Here is a 14437-nt window from a genome sequence, read left to right as displayed (position 1 = left end):
GGAGAGCGCCTTATCGAGCAGCTGCTGCTATCCATGGCAGCGTTGACAAGCCAGCATTTCCTCCTCAAGGCCAAACTCCCAGCTTGAGAAGCTGAGCCCTGGTCCCCCAGCCGTCCCAGGGACTTTGGAAGGACCCAGTGTTTAGCACCCTCAGGCTCCACTGCAGGGAAGTGGGTGGGGAAAGGCAGCCAGTGCCTAGGAACGGGCGCTGCACAACAGAGCAAGATGCCAGGCCCCATCCCCTCCCCAGTCATTGGGCTGACCCCTCCCGGTCCTGGCCACTTCTGGATGCCCAGTCTAGCAAAGCCATCACCTGCCTCTGAGCCGCTTACAGCAAGACCTGGTGATTGCATCCAAAGACTACATCTTTAAAAATTTTTTTCCTTTTTTTTTTTTTTTTTTTAAACAAAGCTGCTCAGCAGCCTTGGCTGCAGCTCTGGCCCCCTCTACGTACTCGGGCGTGCTCCTGGGACACCACTGAGGCCCTACATGGCTGGCACATGCTCGGAGACAGGCAAGCTGGAAATCACCTTGGCCATGAGCTCCGCCTCCGTCACTGGCTAAGCCGGAGCAGATGTCTGTGGACAGGGAGGCTCGGACGGAGCAGGGCTGCTGGGTCTGAACTGCCTTGGCGCACGGGTGCGTGCTGGCGTGGGCAGGGTCCTTAGCGGGAGGGCCTCTGCTGGAGTCAGACAAGTGACCTGGGCGGGGGGAGAAGAGGTGACAGGCACCATTTGGTGCCGCTGGACGGGGTCGGTTTGGGGACTGAGTGTTCCCTGCTCTTTGCTGGGTGACCTTGGGGAAGTTGAGTCTCCTGCAGACAACAGGCACATGTGCAATCTGGATGGGAGTGATGGAAAAGAACAAAGGAAGTACCTTGTCCCTACTAATCCCAATGCCATCAATGCCATGCTGGACCTGTGCTATGCAAGTAAGTGACAGGAGACACACGGGGGTTCAAAGTAGAACAGTGCACCTCTCACTGTGGCATTGAATTTGTGTAATTTATGCAATCTGTGGACAGCGTGTGCTTAGGGAGTGGTTATAGTTAATGTACCAAAATATTCCTGCTTGGCATGCTTGGGGTGCAGGGGGCCTCCACCCCAGAGTGCTAGGGTTCTTGGCCAGTATATACCCTGTGGTGCTGCTCTGGAAGCCTCAAACGAACCCTGACGTGCAAGGATGCTGGCTAGAGCCAGGCCAGTACAGTCGTAGGGAGTGGGTACCAAGATTACCAGGCCTGGAGGATGTCCCCATTCTCTCCCTGCCCCCAAAGGCAGCTGCCTGACACCCACTGAGCAGGCCAGCTGACATGTGCCTGCGAAACTGGGTCAGAGGACGCAGCTACCTCCTGTCCTAAGCAGTGCCCTAAAGAGAGAAGCAGGAGGAGAGTGACCCCAGGCTTGTTGGGCATACCTGCAGCCCAGGGGTGGCGGAAGGCACTCCCCCTTTTCTCTTGGGGCTGAGACCTGGCTCCAGGCAGCCCCTTCCCACACAGACCTTGAGACTCTGCACTGAGCATAGAGGCTTGGAGCCTCCCTGTGCCTGCAATGACTTCCCAGCTCCAGTGAAAGGAGAGGCAGAAAGAGAAAAACCCCAAATTTTCTTCCAGATCTGGGGGTGTTGCACCTATGCAGAGCCTGCTTCCCAGGCTCCCTCAGGGTTCCCCAGCCCCCTGTAGCCCTCCACTCAGCGGCCAACCTGTGCTGGAGGCCACGACCTTGAGCTGTTGCACCAGGGGGTTCAGCAGTTTGCCAGGCTTCAGCTTGCTTTTGCTGGTTTTTCTCCGGCGGCCACTTGGGGGCGCCGTGTGGAAGAAGCCCACATTGGGTGGAAGTGGCTTGCCCAGTCGTCGGTACAGAGCCTCAATCTCCTCCTTCTGCTGACTCTGCAGCTCTGAGATTTCCTTCAGGTGCCTGAGGGAAAAAGAAGAGGCAGGGCGGGTAGGCTTCCCCTGTAGGAGGGGCCCAGCCATTGGGAAGAGACAGCCTTGCCTGTGCCACATGGATTTCTAAAAGGTACTGTTATCCTTATAGGAAGGCTCAGGTGAGGGAACTCCAGCACTGAAAACACCCAGCACAAGTGAGCCAAGAGGCTTCAAGTTTTCAAATATCCAGAATCCTGGACTTGTGGCCAGGGATACATGGGCGACTGCACATACACTTACATTTGCAATTAAAGGCCTGCACAGCTAGTGGAGTGGCTTGATTGTCAGAGCGCGCCTGCCTGGCAAGTGTGAGGCTATGAGTTCAAATCCCAGTACCACCAAAAAAGGAAAAAAAAAAGTCCTGCACGCTAGCACAGATGAACAAAGAATCAGAGTGGAGCAGGAAACAAAAAGGTTGCCTTTCTTCCAGGACAATGTGAGGTAATAGCTCCATGCCAGTAAAGCAAGTGAGGAGGAAAGGGAGCTCAAAGGAAGCACGGCGCTGCTGCTGGTCTGGACTCCCAGCTGGACACCACCCTACTGGGTTTTGGTCATGGCTGAGATGCAGGAAGAAGGCAGTGTCCCCTGCTGTGCCTCCCTGGGGACTTGCTGGCTGTGCCCTTGGCCACCTTGCTCACCATCCTCCTGCACCTCACAATGAGCTTCCAGAGGCTGACACCAGCTGCAGTGAGGCCATGGCTGCTCCAATAAGGGTTGCCCCTCTGCACCCCGCCTTCCGTCCATCTCCTCCACTTTTTACGATGGTAAAATGGGTGTTTTTCACAGTTACAAATAAGAAAGCAAGTTCTAACTTACCTCCTGCCGACTTTGTTTTACAAAGACTTTCTTTAGCTATTAAAAAAAATCAATAAATAGGGCTGGCAGAGTAGGTTCAAACAGCAGAGCGCCTGCCTAGCAAGTGTGAGGCGCTGAGTTCTAATCACAGCATCGCCAAAAAAAATCAATAAATAAAAGTAACAAAATATGGAGTGGCTTTCCCCTTACAACTACTTCTGGAGGAAGGCTGGCAGCTGTCAGGATTGCTGGGTCAGTGGAGAGGCCTCTCAGGCAGGACTTCAGGACAGAGTTCTGTGCCAAGGCTTGAGGCCTGCAGTCACAAAGCCTGGCTGCTTCAGCCCCAGACTGCAGTGTGACTCCCAAGCTGGGACTGTCCCTGCATTCAGGGCCACTCTGAGCAAGGCCCAGAGATCCTGGAGCCTTTAGAGATACCAATGAGTACTAACAGGGTGCCCAGGGGGTTCTGATGCAAGAAAAGCTTAGAACCATTGGCTACTTCCTATCAGATGCCACCCAGTCCCCTCAATTCTACACTGAGGTTCGAACGCTTCCCCACCCCCTTCAAAAAGAACATCCCTTTCCACTGTGCTCCTTGGCCCTACCAGGGACTACTTCCCGCTTTCTAGGGCTCCATAAATCCCTTATCTTGAGGTTCTTCAAGGACCCTCTCCCATCTTCTTGCCCTGAACCAACTCTAGGTTCTGCTCCAGCTCAACGCTCTAACCCACTCTGGGCCCTGCCCTGTCTCTAGGCTTCACCTCATCTCTGGCTTCTACCCCATCTCTAGGCTATGCCTTACCTCTCAACCTACTCCATCCCTAGGCTTTGCCCTTCATTTCTACCTCATCCCACCGAGTTCTCCTCTCACTCAGGGTACAGGCTCTCTTCTGAGCTTCCACCAGTTTTATATCCTGATGTTCTGCCACCCAAACTCTTCCCTTCCCCAAGGCTTCCTTGCAGGGGTGGCACCCAGACTGTGGCCTTGCTGTACCCCAACTCTCCTTTGCACTCTGACCACTGGCTCCCCAAGGGACAATCCCAGAGAGACTGAGTTCAGGAGTCCCCATCTTGGGTCCCTCCATCCTCTTGCCTCAATGCAGGCTTGCTGGATACAGCCTGGTGGTGTAGCCACTGGGGCTGCTTTCCTGACCACCCCCAGGGCCAGCAGCTCTTCCAGCCCTCGCCTTCTGCTGACCCTGGCTACAGCTCACTCCTCACATGACTCCTGTGGACACTCAAGGGCATCCTTAATATCTCCTGGTGCCCTCTGTGCACCAGGTCCTGCAGACATGGCTCCCTCTGCACGTGCCTGAGATTTCTGAGCCCATCAGACAGTACTTAGCAAGTACTTTTTAGCCACTGGTGGGGTCCACCAGCCATACCCTAGGAGCTACCCTGTCAGGTCTGTCATCAGTCCCAAAGGGTATCTCAGGGCAGCAGTGACCCCTGACCACAGAGAAGCAGAAAGAATATTTGCTGGAGAGAGAGAGAAAGAGAGAGAGACAGACAGACAGACAGACAGACAAAGAGAGACAGGGAGAGACAGAGGCAAAGAGAAACAGGGAAAGAGAGGTGGGATAAGGAAAGAGGTGGGATAAGGATAAACTTGTCCATGACATGCTAAGATGTCTTCCCTGAGGATGAGAGACGAAGAAGCCAGGTAGTGAAGGAAGGGTAGGGAAGCTGTGGTCCTACAGAGATGCCAGGAACCAGGCAGGTGACTGGGTGGAGCCAGTCCTGTGTGAAGGATAACCTGGTTGGGAGACTCTCCCCTTATGGCCACAGCGATGGGTCTAAGAGGCATCATCACTGTGCTGTCAGCCTGACCCATATGCAAGTGGGTGCTGCTTGCCCAGGACCTCAACTCCATCCAACAGTTTGCAGGACCCAGACAGGCCAGGAGAGGGGCCCCCGGGTTCCTAACGTACTTCTCTCGCAAAGTGCGCAGCTCCTTCTTTATGTCGGCATCCTCAAACTCTGAGTCATTGTCGCTGCTGATGTAGGATGACTGGGAGTGGAAGGAAGTAACGCTGATGGTGGGGACCTTCACACCTGCCCTGCTGGGTGTCTCAGGGCCCAGTGAGCCAGCCCTCGAGGACCTGTGCAGGAAGGCAGTGGCCTTCTTCACAATGTCACTGGCCACACTGCCGCCACTGGGTAGGGAGGACTGCTTCTGCACTGGAGGCCGCCTCCGTGGGCACTCATCCCCAGAGTCACTGGATACAGGCTCACCCATGCCAGCCTCAATGGGGGAGGCCGTCTGTACCCGCCGCACAGCCAGCTTCATGTCCGGGCTGGAGGGAACCTCATCCAGGTAGACATCAGGTGGGGCGGAATACCTCAGACTGTGGGGGGAGGCCAGGGTCCACTCGTCCTGTGTGCTAACCACTGAGAAGCGGCCCACGGTTTTGGCTGGTGAGCTGCCATCCTGCTGCCCTGGCCGCTTCCGAGGGGATCCTGAGGCCCAAGCGCCATGCATTGGGGAGTGGCTGGGCTGGCTACTATCTGTGAATGTCCCCGGGTACCTCTTCATGGATTCTATCACAGGGATCCCGTTCTTCTGGTCTGTGGGCTTCAAGTGTGCAGGGCTCACAGAATCAGGGGCAGCCTGTGGAAACAGGTATTCCATGAGAATACTGGTCAAGAGCAAAGTCTGCTAGTCAGCAATGTGTCCTGAAGAAAAAGATGCCCTTACCTGGGGAGCACAGGGCAATGCGGGTGAATCTGAGGCCACCTGCCCTCCGTCACTGTCACAACCCAGAGTGTTGCTGGAAGATGATTCTGCTGCAGGAACATGGACAACGTTACTGGGGTTGGGGGAAGAGGAAGAGACGGATGGCTCCTAATCAGGAGACCCATGCTAAATCCCTTTGGAGTGCTGCTGGCTGGCCAAGGAGAGGGAGCTGGCATTCTTAGGGACACCAGGGCATCTGGTGCACATTACTTCATGGAACACACCTACAAATCTGGAAGAAGGGAAGAGGTGCCAACCAGCCAGAGCACCCTCGCACTTCAGGTCCTTCCACACCTGATGGTCGGCACCCTGTTTCCCCAGCTTCCTTGAACACAGCACACCAACACATCAATAGACAAGTTCCAGCCCTGGCAGTAGGGAGCACCCACTGCCTTGCAGCTGCCCCAGGGAGCTCCATTTAGAGTGGGGACAGCACAATCCTGGCCAGCTTCCCTGGGGTTGCCATGCAGAGCTCACGAAAGAAGCCCAGACAGCTGAGGTATGGGGATGCCACTGAGGCGAGACGTCCACATGGCAAAAGAAACTCATGGGCAAGCTGGAACTGAAGCTGCACAAGGAGGTAGTGGGAGCCAATGGAGCCTCCAGGAGGGACTAGAAAGCTACCACCCACGTGCATACACGTGTGCCCAAGTATGTACACGAGTCTGCTTTGCATACCCCACATACGAATGTCAGATTCCTGGGGAGACCACAATGCTTGGCTCTCCTCCGCACATCCCTATGGGTTGGCAACACGCAACCCATCTTTGCCCACCTTGAGGGATGAGGAGCTCACTACCAGCTGCATCTCCTCTTTCTGAGTAGCTTTGACTTCCAGAAAAGTTCACCTGTTCCAATCTAGATCTAGTGTCATTTTGAAGGCTCTCCACACCCCCAGCCCCCAACCTCTGCCTTCCGCTCCACCCTGAGTTCTGCACTCTGGGAAGAATGTAGATTTTGGAGTGCAAATTATATCACTTGCAAGCTATGGAAGCTTTCACTCTGTTAAAGGGGCCCTGGGATACCTCTTAAGGCATGAGGCCAACACCAGATGGAGTGACAGGGGAGTTGAGTGGCAGGGCTCAGGTCTCTCCCGCTTCTGCCCCGTCCCTCCTCTTCTCCAGGCTAAACACTGCCAGCTCCGCAAGTGCACAGATTCAGACTCCGGTGCCTGCTGCCCTGACCTCTCTTAAAGTGTGGTGTCCAGAAACAAACACAGCCACCCATGCCCCCCACCTGCCCCTTCCCCCCCAGATGGAGCTGGACAGCTCCCTCTGCTCTGCCGATGCAGCCTGGACCTCCGGGGGCCACATGCTGCAGACACACACTAGGATTCCCATTCCCAATATTCTTATCAGCTGCCACCATTCTTATCATGCCACTCCCCCCAAGAAATTCCAGGCTGAGAAGCAATCTTGCACCTTAGTAGGTGGAGAACTCCGTATGCTGGAGATTCAGAGGTCTGAGTGATGAAATGAGAACCAAAGCAAAAGAGCCCACAGCAGCTGGGGCCAAAGAGGAATCCAGCAGATCTGGGACCATCTTGTCTCTGCAGCTTCCAGGAGTTGCAGAATCAACTCCACCCATGATATCCGGCATCTTGTAACCTTGCTGAAGAAGCTCGGGGGCTAGGGACTAAGCCACTGCACTTAGGCATCAGGGAGCCCAGGGGCCTGTCACATGACCCCTACAACATCCCAGTACCCTCTCCTCCGTTGCGGCTTTCATCTGTTTCCACGACAAGATTTTCTCTCCTTGGAGTGTGACAGTGATTCCTTCTCAAACAGGCATGGCAGGCTAAGCAGTGTCTAGGTCCCCTCCCTCTATGCTAGAGCCTTTAATCCAGAAAGAATCATTTAATCCCATAAAGCATGAAGGGTAAGGGTGCAGATGCAGGAAGTCTGAGTCCAGGAAGGCTGGTGGCACTTCGAGACTGCAGGGTAGGACATGTCCTTGAGCCTGTTACCTGTCATTGGTGACGACACGCCCTCCTGCTCCTGATCTGCAGGTGGCCATCCTGCAGGGGCTGTTTCTGACTTCTCCAACTAGAAGTCAAAACACAAAAAAGGGAAGAATTGTGAATCTGGCTTGTCAATATCTCGACAAATCTGTTTTCCCTCTCATGGCCAGAGGCATCCTTGTCCCTCCATGCAGACATTTGATCTGTGTCACCTGCTCCTCCGTAAGACCCCAGAGAGAGGTCTCTTATGCATGGTGGGTCACCATGAGGGCTACTCACCGATGACTGGGGCAGCCGGGCAAGCCCTGGGACCATGTCACTAGGAGCTGAAGGCAGATCTCCTTTCAGGGGCTCCAGGATGAGGTCTCTGTCACCAGCTTCCATGGGGGTCCCAGCAGAGGCCGAGGAGGTGGGGACATGCTCCTGGTAGAGCAGGGTCCGAAGTTTCTCGTCCAGGCTCTTTATAGTACTGTCCACAAAGCCCACCCTAGGGGGTGGCCCTTCCCCATCCGACTCCAGAGCTGAGGGTGGTGGTGGGGGAGCAGCGGGCCCCACAGGGGGGCTGGGGAGCTGGGGGGCAGCCAAACTGATGGCCCCCACTGTGGTGGGCATCAGGGGTGCTGGCTGACTGATAGCAGACTGCAGGGCCCCACAGGAGGGACTGGGCTCTGATGCTGGAGCAGGCAGAGGCTCCCCTTGGGCGCTGACCTCCCTAGCTGAGGTGGGCTCCCCCAACCCTATGGGGCAGCGGGAGGCCTCTGGAGCTGGGGGACAAGGTCCTCTGTCCGTGCTGAGGGGCTGTGGGGCACGCTGGGTGTAGGGAGTCTCAGCCAGTGGCTGGGGGGTCTCAGGCTTACTGGTTGGCCCCTGAGGAGTCCCTGAGCCCCCTGCCTGGACAGCAGTCCCTGGTGCTGGCTCTGGAATAGTGCTGGTGGCTGGTGTTGCCACGTCTTGGGGCTCAGTAGCCACGGGAGGGGAGGATGGTGCCATGGGGACTGGTGACCCGCCAGGAGGGTCACTGGGGCCTGCCTGGCTCAGGAGCAGCTGAGCAGCTAGGAAGCCAGGTTTTTCCTTCAAGGTCACTTGGTCTGTATAGGGTGCTGTGTCTAGAAGAAACGGGGAAAATGTTTTTGTACCCACTCACTTTGGCCCTATTCAACTGGTCCTTCCCTACGCACAAAGACGCCTTCCTTGTACCATAACCTGGCTGTGGTCCAAGTACGCTGACCTATCTGTGCTGTCCCTGCCTGTACACACTTGGTCTCAGCACAGCTGCTGTCCTCCAAAAATATCTTCCATGAGCCTCTCCATGGCCGATTCTCACTTCCTGTTCTATGCTCCCGTAGTGTCCCCTAGGCTGCACCCGCACCGCCCTCCCAACGCTGTCCTTCAGCTCTGTATCATCTGCCTCTATCTACACACCGTCCCCCACTAGGTGAGCTTCATAAAATATATCTGTCTGTCCATCTTGTGCTGGTCAACCAACAGAAACTGTGCAATGGATTTTAAAGGTTACGGTGTTTAAGTGTTTAGCTGTATACATTTCCACATCCAGGAGCAAAGCAGGAACCCAAAACCTTGCAATCCATCGGACGCCCAGTCACTGGTCAGAGCATGGAAGCCCATGCCCTGCCAGGCCCAGCAAAGGATCTTGGAGGAAGGGGTCAGGGATGTATGCTGGGAAACACAGCCCAACAGCATTCTTCTGGAGCTTTCTGGGCCACTTGTGGGAAGTGTGACATCTGAGAGGAACACAGTGCAGCATTCCCCAAACCCATGTGGCCTTGGAGCCCAACTTTCCTTACTTAAAAAAAAAAAAGGATTAAAATGCACAAAAACGAAAACCATAAAAAGGAGATAAGGGGGGGGTACCAGAACCTGAAACTTCCCTCCTTTCCCCCAGACACCATGTCCTCTCTCACCTGTCCTGACAAAAGGTAAGTAATTGTGACAAGCACTTCTTCCTGTCTGGCTTTATGGCTTTGCTATATATTCTGTTTTACTGGGTTTGGAATATCTGATCTGTGGAACGGTACTGTATTTATCTTTGGGGTCCACCTGATCTCTGAACACCGTGCATGTGAGATGCCCCTGTGTCATTCTGTCAAGATGCACAAACCTGTTCTGTGCTGGTGCACACAGGGTAGTGGCCAGTGTGGGACCTCAACTAACAGTAAAGCAAAGTGTGCTAGTGCCAAGTCCCTAAGAGGAGCTGCTGATTGGAGAATACCTTTGCCCTCAGTAGAAGCTGCTAAAAGCTCCCTCCAAAGTGAGGGGCCAAGATCCCCTTCGATGGGCAATGCTCCTGGGCTTCCTTCCCTCCACAAGTCGGCCTGGGTGTGTGTGATGGGGTTTCACTGTGGACTGCTTTTACTTTTACTTCTAGCTGTGGTACCAACATTTAACATAAGATCACCCTCTTGCTTGCCAGTACACAGCAGTGTTTCATACACCGGCTTGTATAACTGAAACCTTATGCCCGTTGAATAGTGACTCCCTGTTCCCCATCCCCACTCACCTTTGGCAACCTCCATTCTACTTCTTCTGAGTCTGGCTATTTAGATACCTCATGCAAGTGGGATCATTCTGTAAGTGGCTCGTTTTATTTAGTATAATGTCCTCCAGGTTCGTCCATATGGTTGTAAATGGCAGGAATTTCCTTTTTAGTGGCTAAACGATATTCTGCTGTGTATGCACCCATTTTCTTTACTCACTCAACTGTGGACAGACACTTAGGCTGTTCCCCAAATCTTGGCTATTGTGAATAATGCTGGAATGAATACCGAGAGCAGATAGTTCTTTCACACCCTGTTTTCAATTCTTTTGAATGTGTACTCAAAGGTGGAATTGCCGGACGATATGATAGTTCCATTTTTAACTTTTTGAGGAACTGCCACACTGTTCTCCATAATGGCTGTACTCATTTACGATCTCACCAGCTGTACACAAAGGTTCCCATTTCTCTACATCCTTGTCATTCTAGGTTTTGGTTGCTTTTTGTTTGTTTGGTTTCAGCCACCGTAACAGGTGTGGTTCTGACTTATATTTCCTTGACAACTAGTTAAATGGAGCACCTTTTCATATGTGTATTAGCCACCTGGATATCTTCTTTTATGACACAGCTGTCCAAGTTTCTTGTGTATTTTTCTACCAAGTTGTCGTTCTTTTCCATTTGCAAGAGTTGTTCATATTTGCTGGATAAGAATGGTTTATTGGTCCATTTGCAAGAGTTGTTCATATTTGCTGGATAAGAATGGTTTATTGGTCCTATGTACTGTAAATGTGTTCTCTCCTCTCCCTCTGTGACTGGTGCTCAACTAGTGGTGTCTTGAACTACAGCTCTTCACTTTAATGTGGTCGAATTTAACCAATTTGTAGCCAGTCTCTTCTCCAGCCTTTTGTGTTGGACTGCAGCATATCTGCCTGCCCTCCACTAGACAAATAAGATACTTTTCTCTATTATTTCTCTATTTGTTTTGACTTTTATACAGATTCTCAACCCACTTGTTACTGAGTTTTGTGTATGGTGTGACAGTAGAGACAAGGAGCATTTCCCCCTCATGGAAAGCCTATTGTTTCAACTCCTTTTTATCGAGAGGATCATCCTGTTCCTACTGTTGGGCAGTGAGACCTTTCTCATCCATCCAGCGATGTGGATGGCAATGTCTGGGACCTTTTCTACCCCACTCCTTGATTTTCCTAGCTGCTTCTAGCATCTGCGGTTTCCATGACTCCAATACAAAATAGCCACAAAATTCAGTAAAACAATATCCTTCCCCTAGAGACTGCCTTGGTTTTTCCTGGCTTTCCATTCCCCAAAATACCATATAAGGAGTTACTGGTGCTCACTGGAAAGGGTTCAAATGGTTGCCCATACCCTGAGGGATTTATAGATCCATTTGGGGAAAGGTAAAGTATTTACAATTTTGGATCTTATCTTTCTGGGCATTTCCTTTTAAAGTTCTTTCAATGTTTTATAGCTCTGGGTATAAAAGTCTTACATATTTTTGATAGCGTTATCTCTGGTATTTGATATTTTTATGCTAATGTAAGTAGAATTTTTCAAAACTTATAATTTTTTTCTTTTGTTTCTTTTTTTTTTTTTTTTTTTGGTAACACAAGGGTTTGAACTTCAAGCTTGTAAAGCAGGCACCCTACCACTTGAGCCACACCTCTGGTCCATTTTGCTCTGGTTATTTTGGAGATGGGGATCTCATGAACTATTTTCCCAGGATGGCCTCAAATTTTGATCCTCCTAATCTCAACCTCCCAAGTAGTTAGGATTACTGGCGTGAGCCTCTGGCATCTGGCTTAAAATTTCTCATTTTTTGACTGGTGCTTGCCACCTAGCTAACTCACTTATCAATTCTAAATAGTTTATCTGTAAATTTAAATTTCTATGTATACAATCACTTTATAAACAAATAGCGAGAGTTTTATTCCTTCTTTTCCAATCTTAATCACTTTTTTGGGGGGGCAGTAGTGGGGTTTGAACTCAGGGCCTTATGCTTATTAGCCAGATACGCTGCCACTTAAGCCATTCCCCCAGTCCTTTTTGCTAGTTATTTTTGAAATAAGGTCTCATGTTTGTGCCTGGGCCAGCCTGGACCCCGACCCTCCTATTTATGCCTCCCCTGTACTGGGAGAACAGGCTCTTGCTGTCACATCCAGCTGACTGGCTGAAATGGGGGTCTTGATAATTTTTTGCCCAGGCTGGCCTTGAACCTTGACTCTCCCTATCCCCACCTCCTAAGTAGCTGGGATGAACAGGAGTAAGCCACCATGCTTGGCCTCCAACCTTAATCACTTGTAAAAACAGTATCTATTTAAATGCTACTAAACATAGTTTAAAAACACAAAATCATACTGCCATCAAAATCCAACAATTCCTACTTCAAAATGAGAAAAGGTTTAGCAAATGTATTCCTTGGAAAGAATTACCATTTAGACCAATAATTTTATAGTCAAAATTGTCTTTTGTTCAAATTTTTAATAAAAAAGTTGTAATAGTAAACATATCACTCTTTGTCTAACAATAATAGGGAGCTCCACTGAGATTCAAAGCAATAATCTAGCTCTGTGTCTCTTAAGTGGCACGTAGTATGCATTTATTTCCATTCACAGAGTGGTTCAGATTGAAGTAGGCAGTAGAAGAAAACCTAGATTAAATGGGTACCAGTTCATATAGGCAGATATTTGTTTTGTACAACTCTCCCCTCCCTACAGAAGGGGTTGTAGTGGACATTCTTACTACATTTCCCCTCTCAAAGAGAAGGAATTCAGTATTCTACCATTAAGAATATTCACTGTTTTATTTAAAAAAAATAGAATTTCCCATCAATTGAGATGACTGTGTGCCTCTCCTTACTTCTGATTCACATTATTTATTCAAATTAAGTTAAGACAAGTTTGCACTCTGAAATCAATGCAACTTAATCATTTATCATACCCTTTTCATATACCACTGGATTCAATTTTCTAGTATTTTATAAAATTGGATCAGTCACTAAAAACCTTGTACATTTATCAGACTGCTAATTCTGAGGTTGAAATCTTCTGTATTTCCATGGATCTTGTCTTCCTGTTCTAAAAGTTGAAATCTCCCACGATGATTATAAATTTCTGTATCCCTTATTTTAGTGCCGTTAATTTTTGCTTTATGTATTTTGAGACTATGCTACTAAATACATATAAATACTGAATTACTATATCTTCCCAGAGAGCTGAATCTTTCACCACTGTTTTTGCCTTAAAGTCTACTGTCTAGTATAAAATATATATACTAGTAGCCCACTGTCTAATACAAAAATAAATACATTAGTAATCTGCCGTCTATTTTTATAAAAATAAAACACTAGTAGCTTTCTTTCAGTTAGTCTTTTCATGGTCTCTCTGTTTTACTTTTGAATTCTTCTAAGTTTATTACTGGCTTAGTGTAGCTTTTTTTGTTGTTCACTTTTGACAGTCTTTGAGATTTAGCCCCGTTACACTTACTCATTTATTTGGGTTAAAACTACCATCTTGCTAAGAATTTGTATGTGTTATTTATATTCAATGTTTCTTTCTCTCCTTCTTTGCTTATTTTTATTTTTTAAGATTCCTTTTCCCCCCCACCCCCCATAGAAGTTAGCTGTTATTTTAGGATTCTCTCGCTTACAGGGGTGACTCTAGAGGTGACCAAATGCAGTCTTTACTTGGCTCTTCCAAGATAGTAGAAGAACCCTGAAGTCCTTTAATTTTATTTCCCACTCAATGATAATTATGTCCAATTTTCACATGCCAGAAGTATCTTAAACCTCAAAAGACATTGTGTTTTCACACAGATAGCCTCCATGTGGGTCTACCAGCACACAGATTCAGAATTCCATCATTTTTTATTCCCACCTGCACTCTGACCTTCCATCTGGGGTCTAGAGGTATTCTTCAGCTAAGATGTGTAGGTGATGCATCTTTCTGTATCTCACCTTCATTCTAGCAGGATCTTAGTACCAGGATTTGAGGCTGGTGTTTATCCCCCTCGGCATTTTGAGGACAAGTTTTCTTTGTCTACTGAAAAGCTGGATACTAAGAGAGGAATTGCTCCTTTATGAGAAAGAAGCAACAACAAATTCTTTCACATCCTTTAAATTTTCTCCATGCACCTTTGGTTTTCAGTACTTTCACTACAATATATTTATGTGTGAATTTTTAAAAACACAGGAGTTTGGAGGCTCCTGGAATTTCACTTCTCTGTATTATCTCCTCAAACTTGTATTTATTTGCCTGGTTCTTACTGCTTTCCATTTTTTTCATGATGTGTTTGACCTCACCAAAACCCTTCGAGTTCTCAGTTCTTTTCTATTCGCACCATTTTCATTATCCTTATTCTATTTTAAACAATTTCTTTTGAGCTCCATTTCAGCTTGGTAATCTCTCTTCAACATCATACAAACCATCCATGGAGGTTTTTATTTTCAATCTAGTCACTTGTTTCTCTTAACATGGTTAGCAAGCACAGTCAGCAGTCTAATGACTCCCT

At 49.4% G+C, this 14437-nt stretch overlaps 1 protein-coding gene across 15 annotated transcripts in view; it reads right to left on the bottom strand.

Moving 5' to 3' along the window:
* The window catches only part of Wnk2 (WNK lysine deficient protein kinase 2), a 128608-nt gene that overhangs the window by 27862 nt on the left and 86309 nt on the right, over positions 1-14437 (bottom strand). For 10 of the 15 annotated variants that reach the window (XM_020186437.2, XM_074052515.1, XM_020186425.2 and 7 more), the window contains 6 exons: positions 7699-8525; positions 7426-7504; positions 5421-5509; positions 4654-5333; positions 1702-1916; positions 531-701 (listed from right to left, as the gene is read on the bottom strand). In XM_020186437.2, coding sequence (XP_020042026.2) covers positions 531-701; positions 1702-1916; positions 4654-5333; positions 5421-5509; positions 7426-7504; positions 7699-8525 — 2061 coding nt within the window. The remainder of the gene's footprint in view (positions 1-530; positions 702-1701; positions 1917-4653; positions 5334-5420; positions 5510-7425; positions 7505-7698; positions 8526-14437) is intronic. The other 5 variants (XM_020186473.2, XM_074052516.1, XM_074052518.1 and 2 more) reach the window with 2 other exon arrangements.

The sequence above is a fragment of the Castor canadensis genome, chromosome 13, assembly GCF_047511655.1.
Source record: "Castor canadensis chromosome 13, mCasCan1.hap1v2, whole genome shotgun sequence".
Lineage (NCBI taxonomy): Eukaryota > Metazoa > Chordata > Mammalia > Rodentia > Castoridae > Castor > Castor canadensis.
This window is presented reverse-complemented; position numbering and strand designations above follow the sequence as displayed.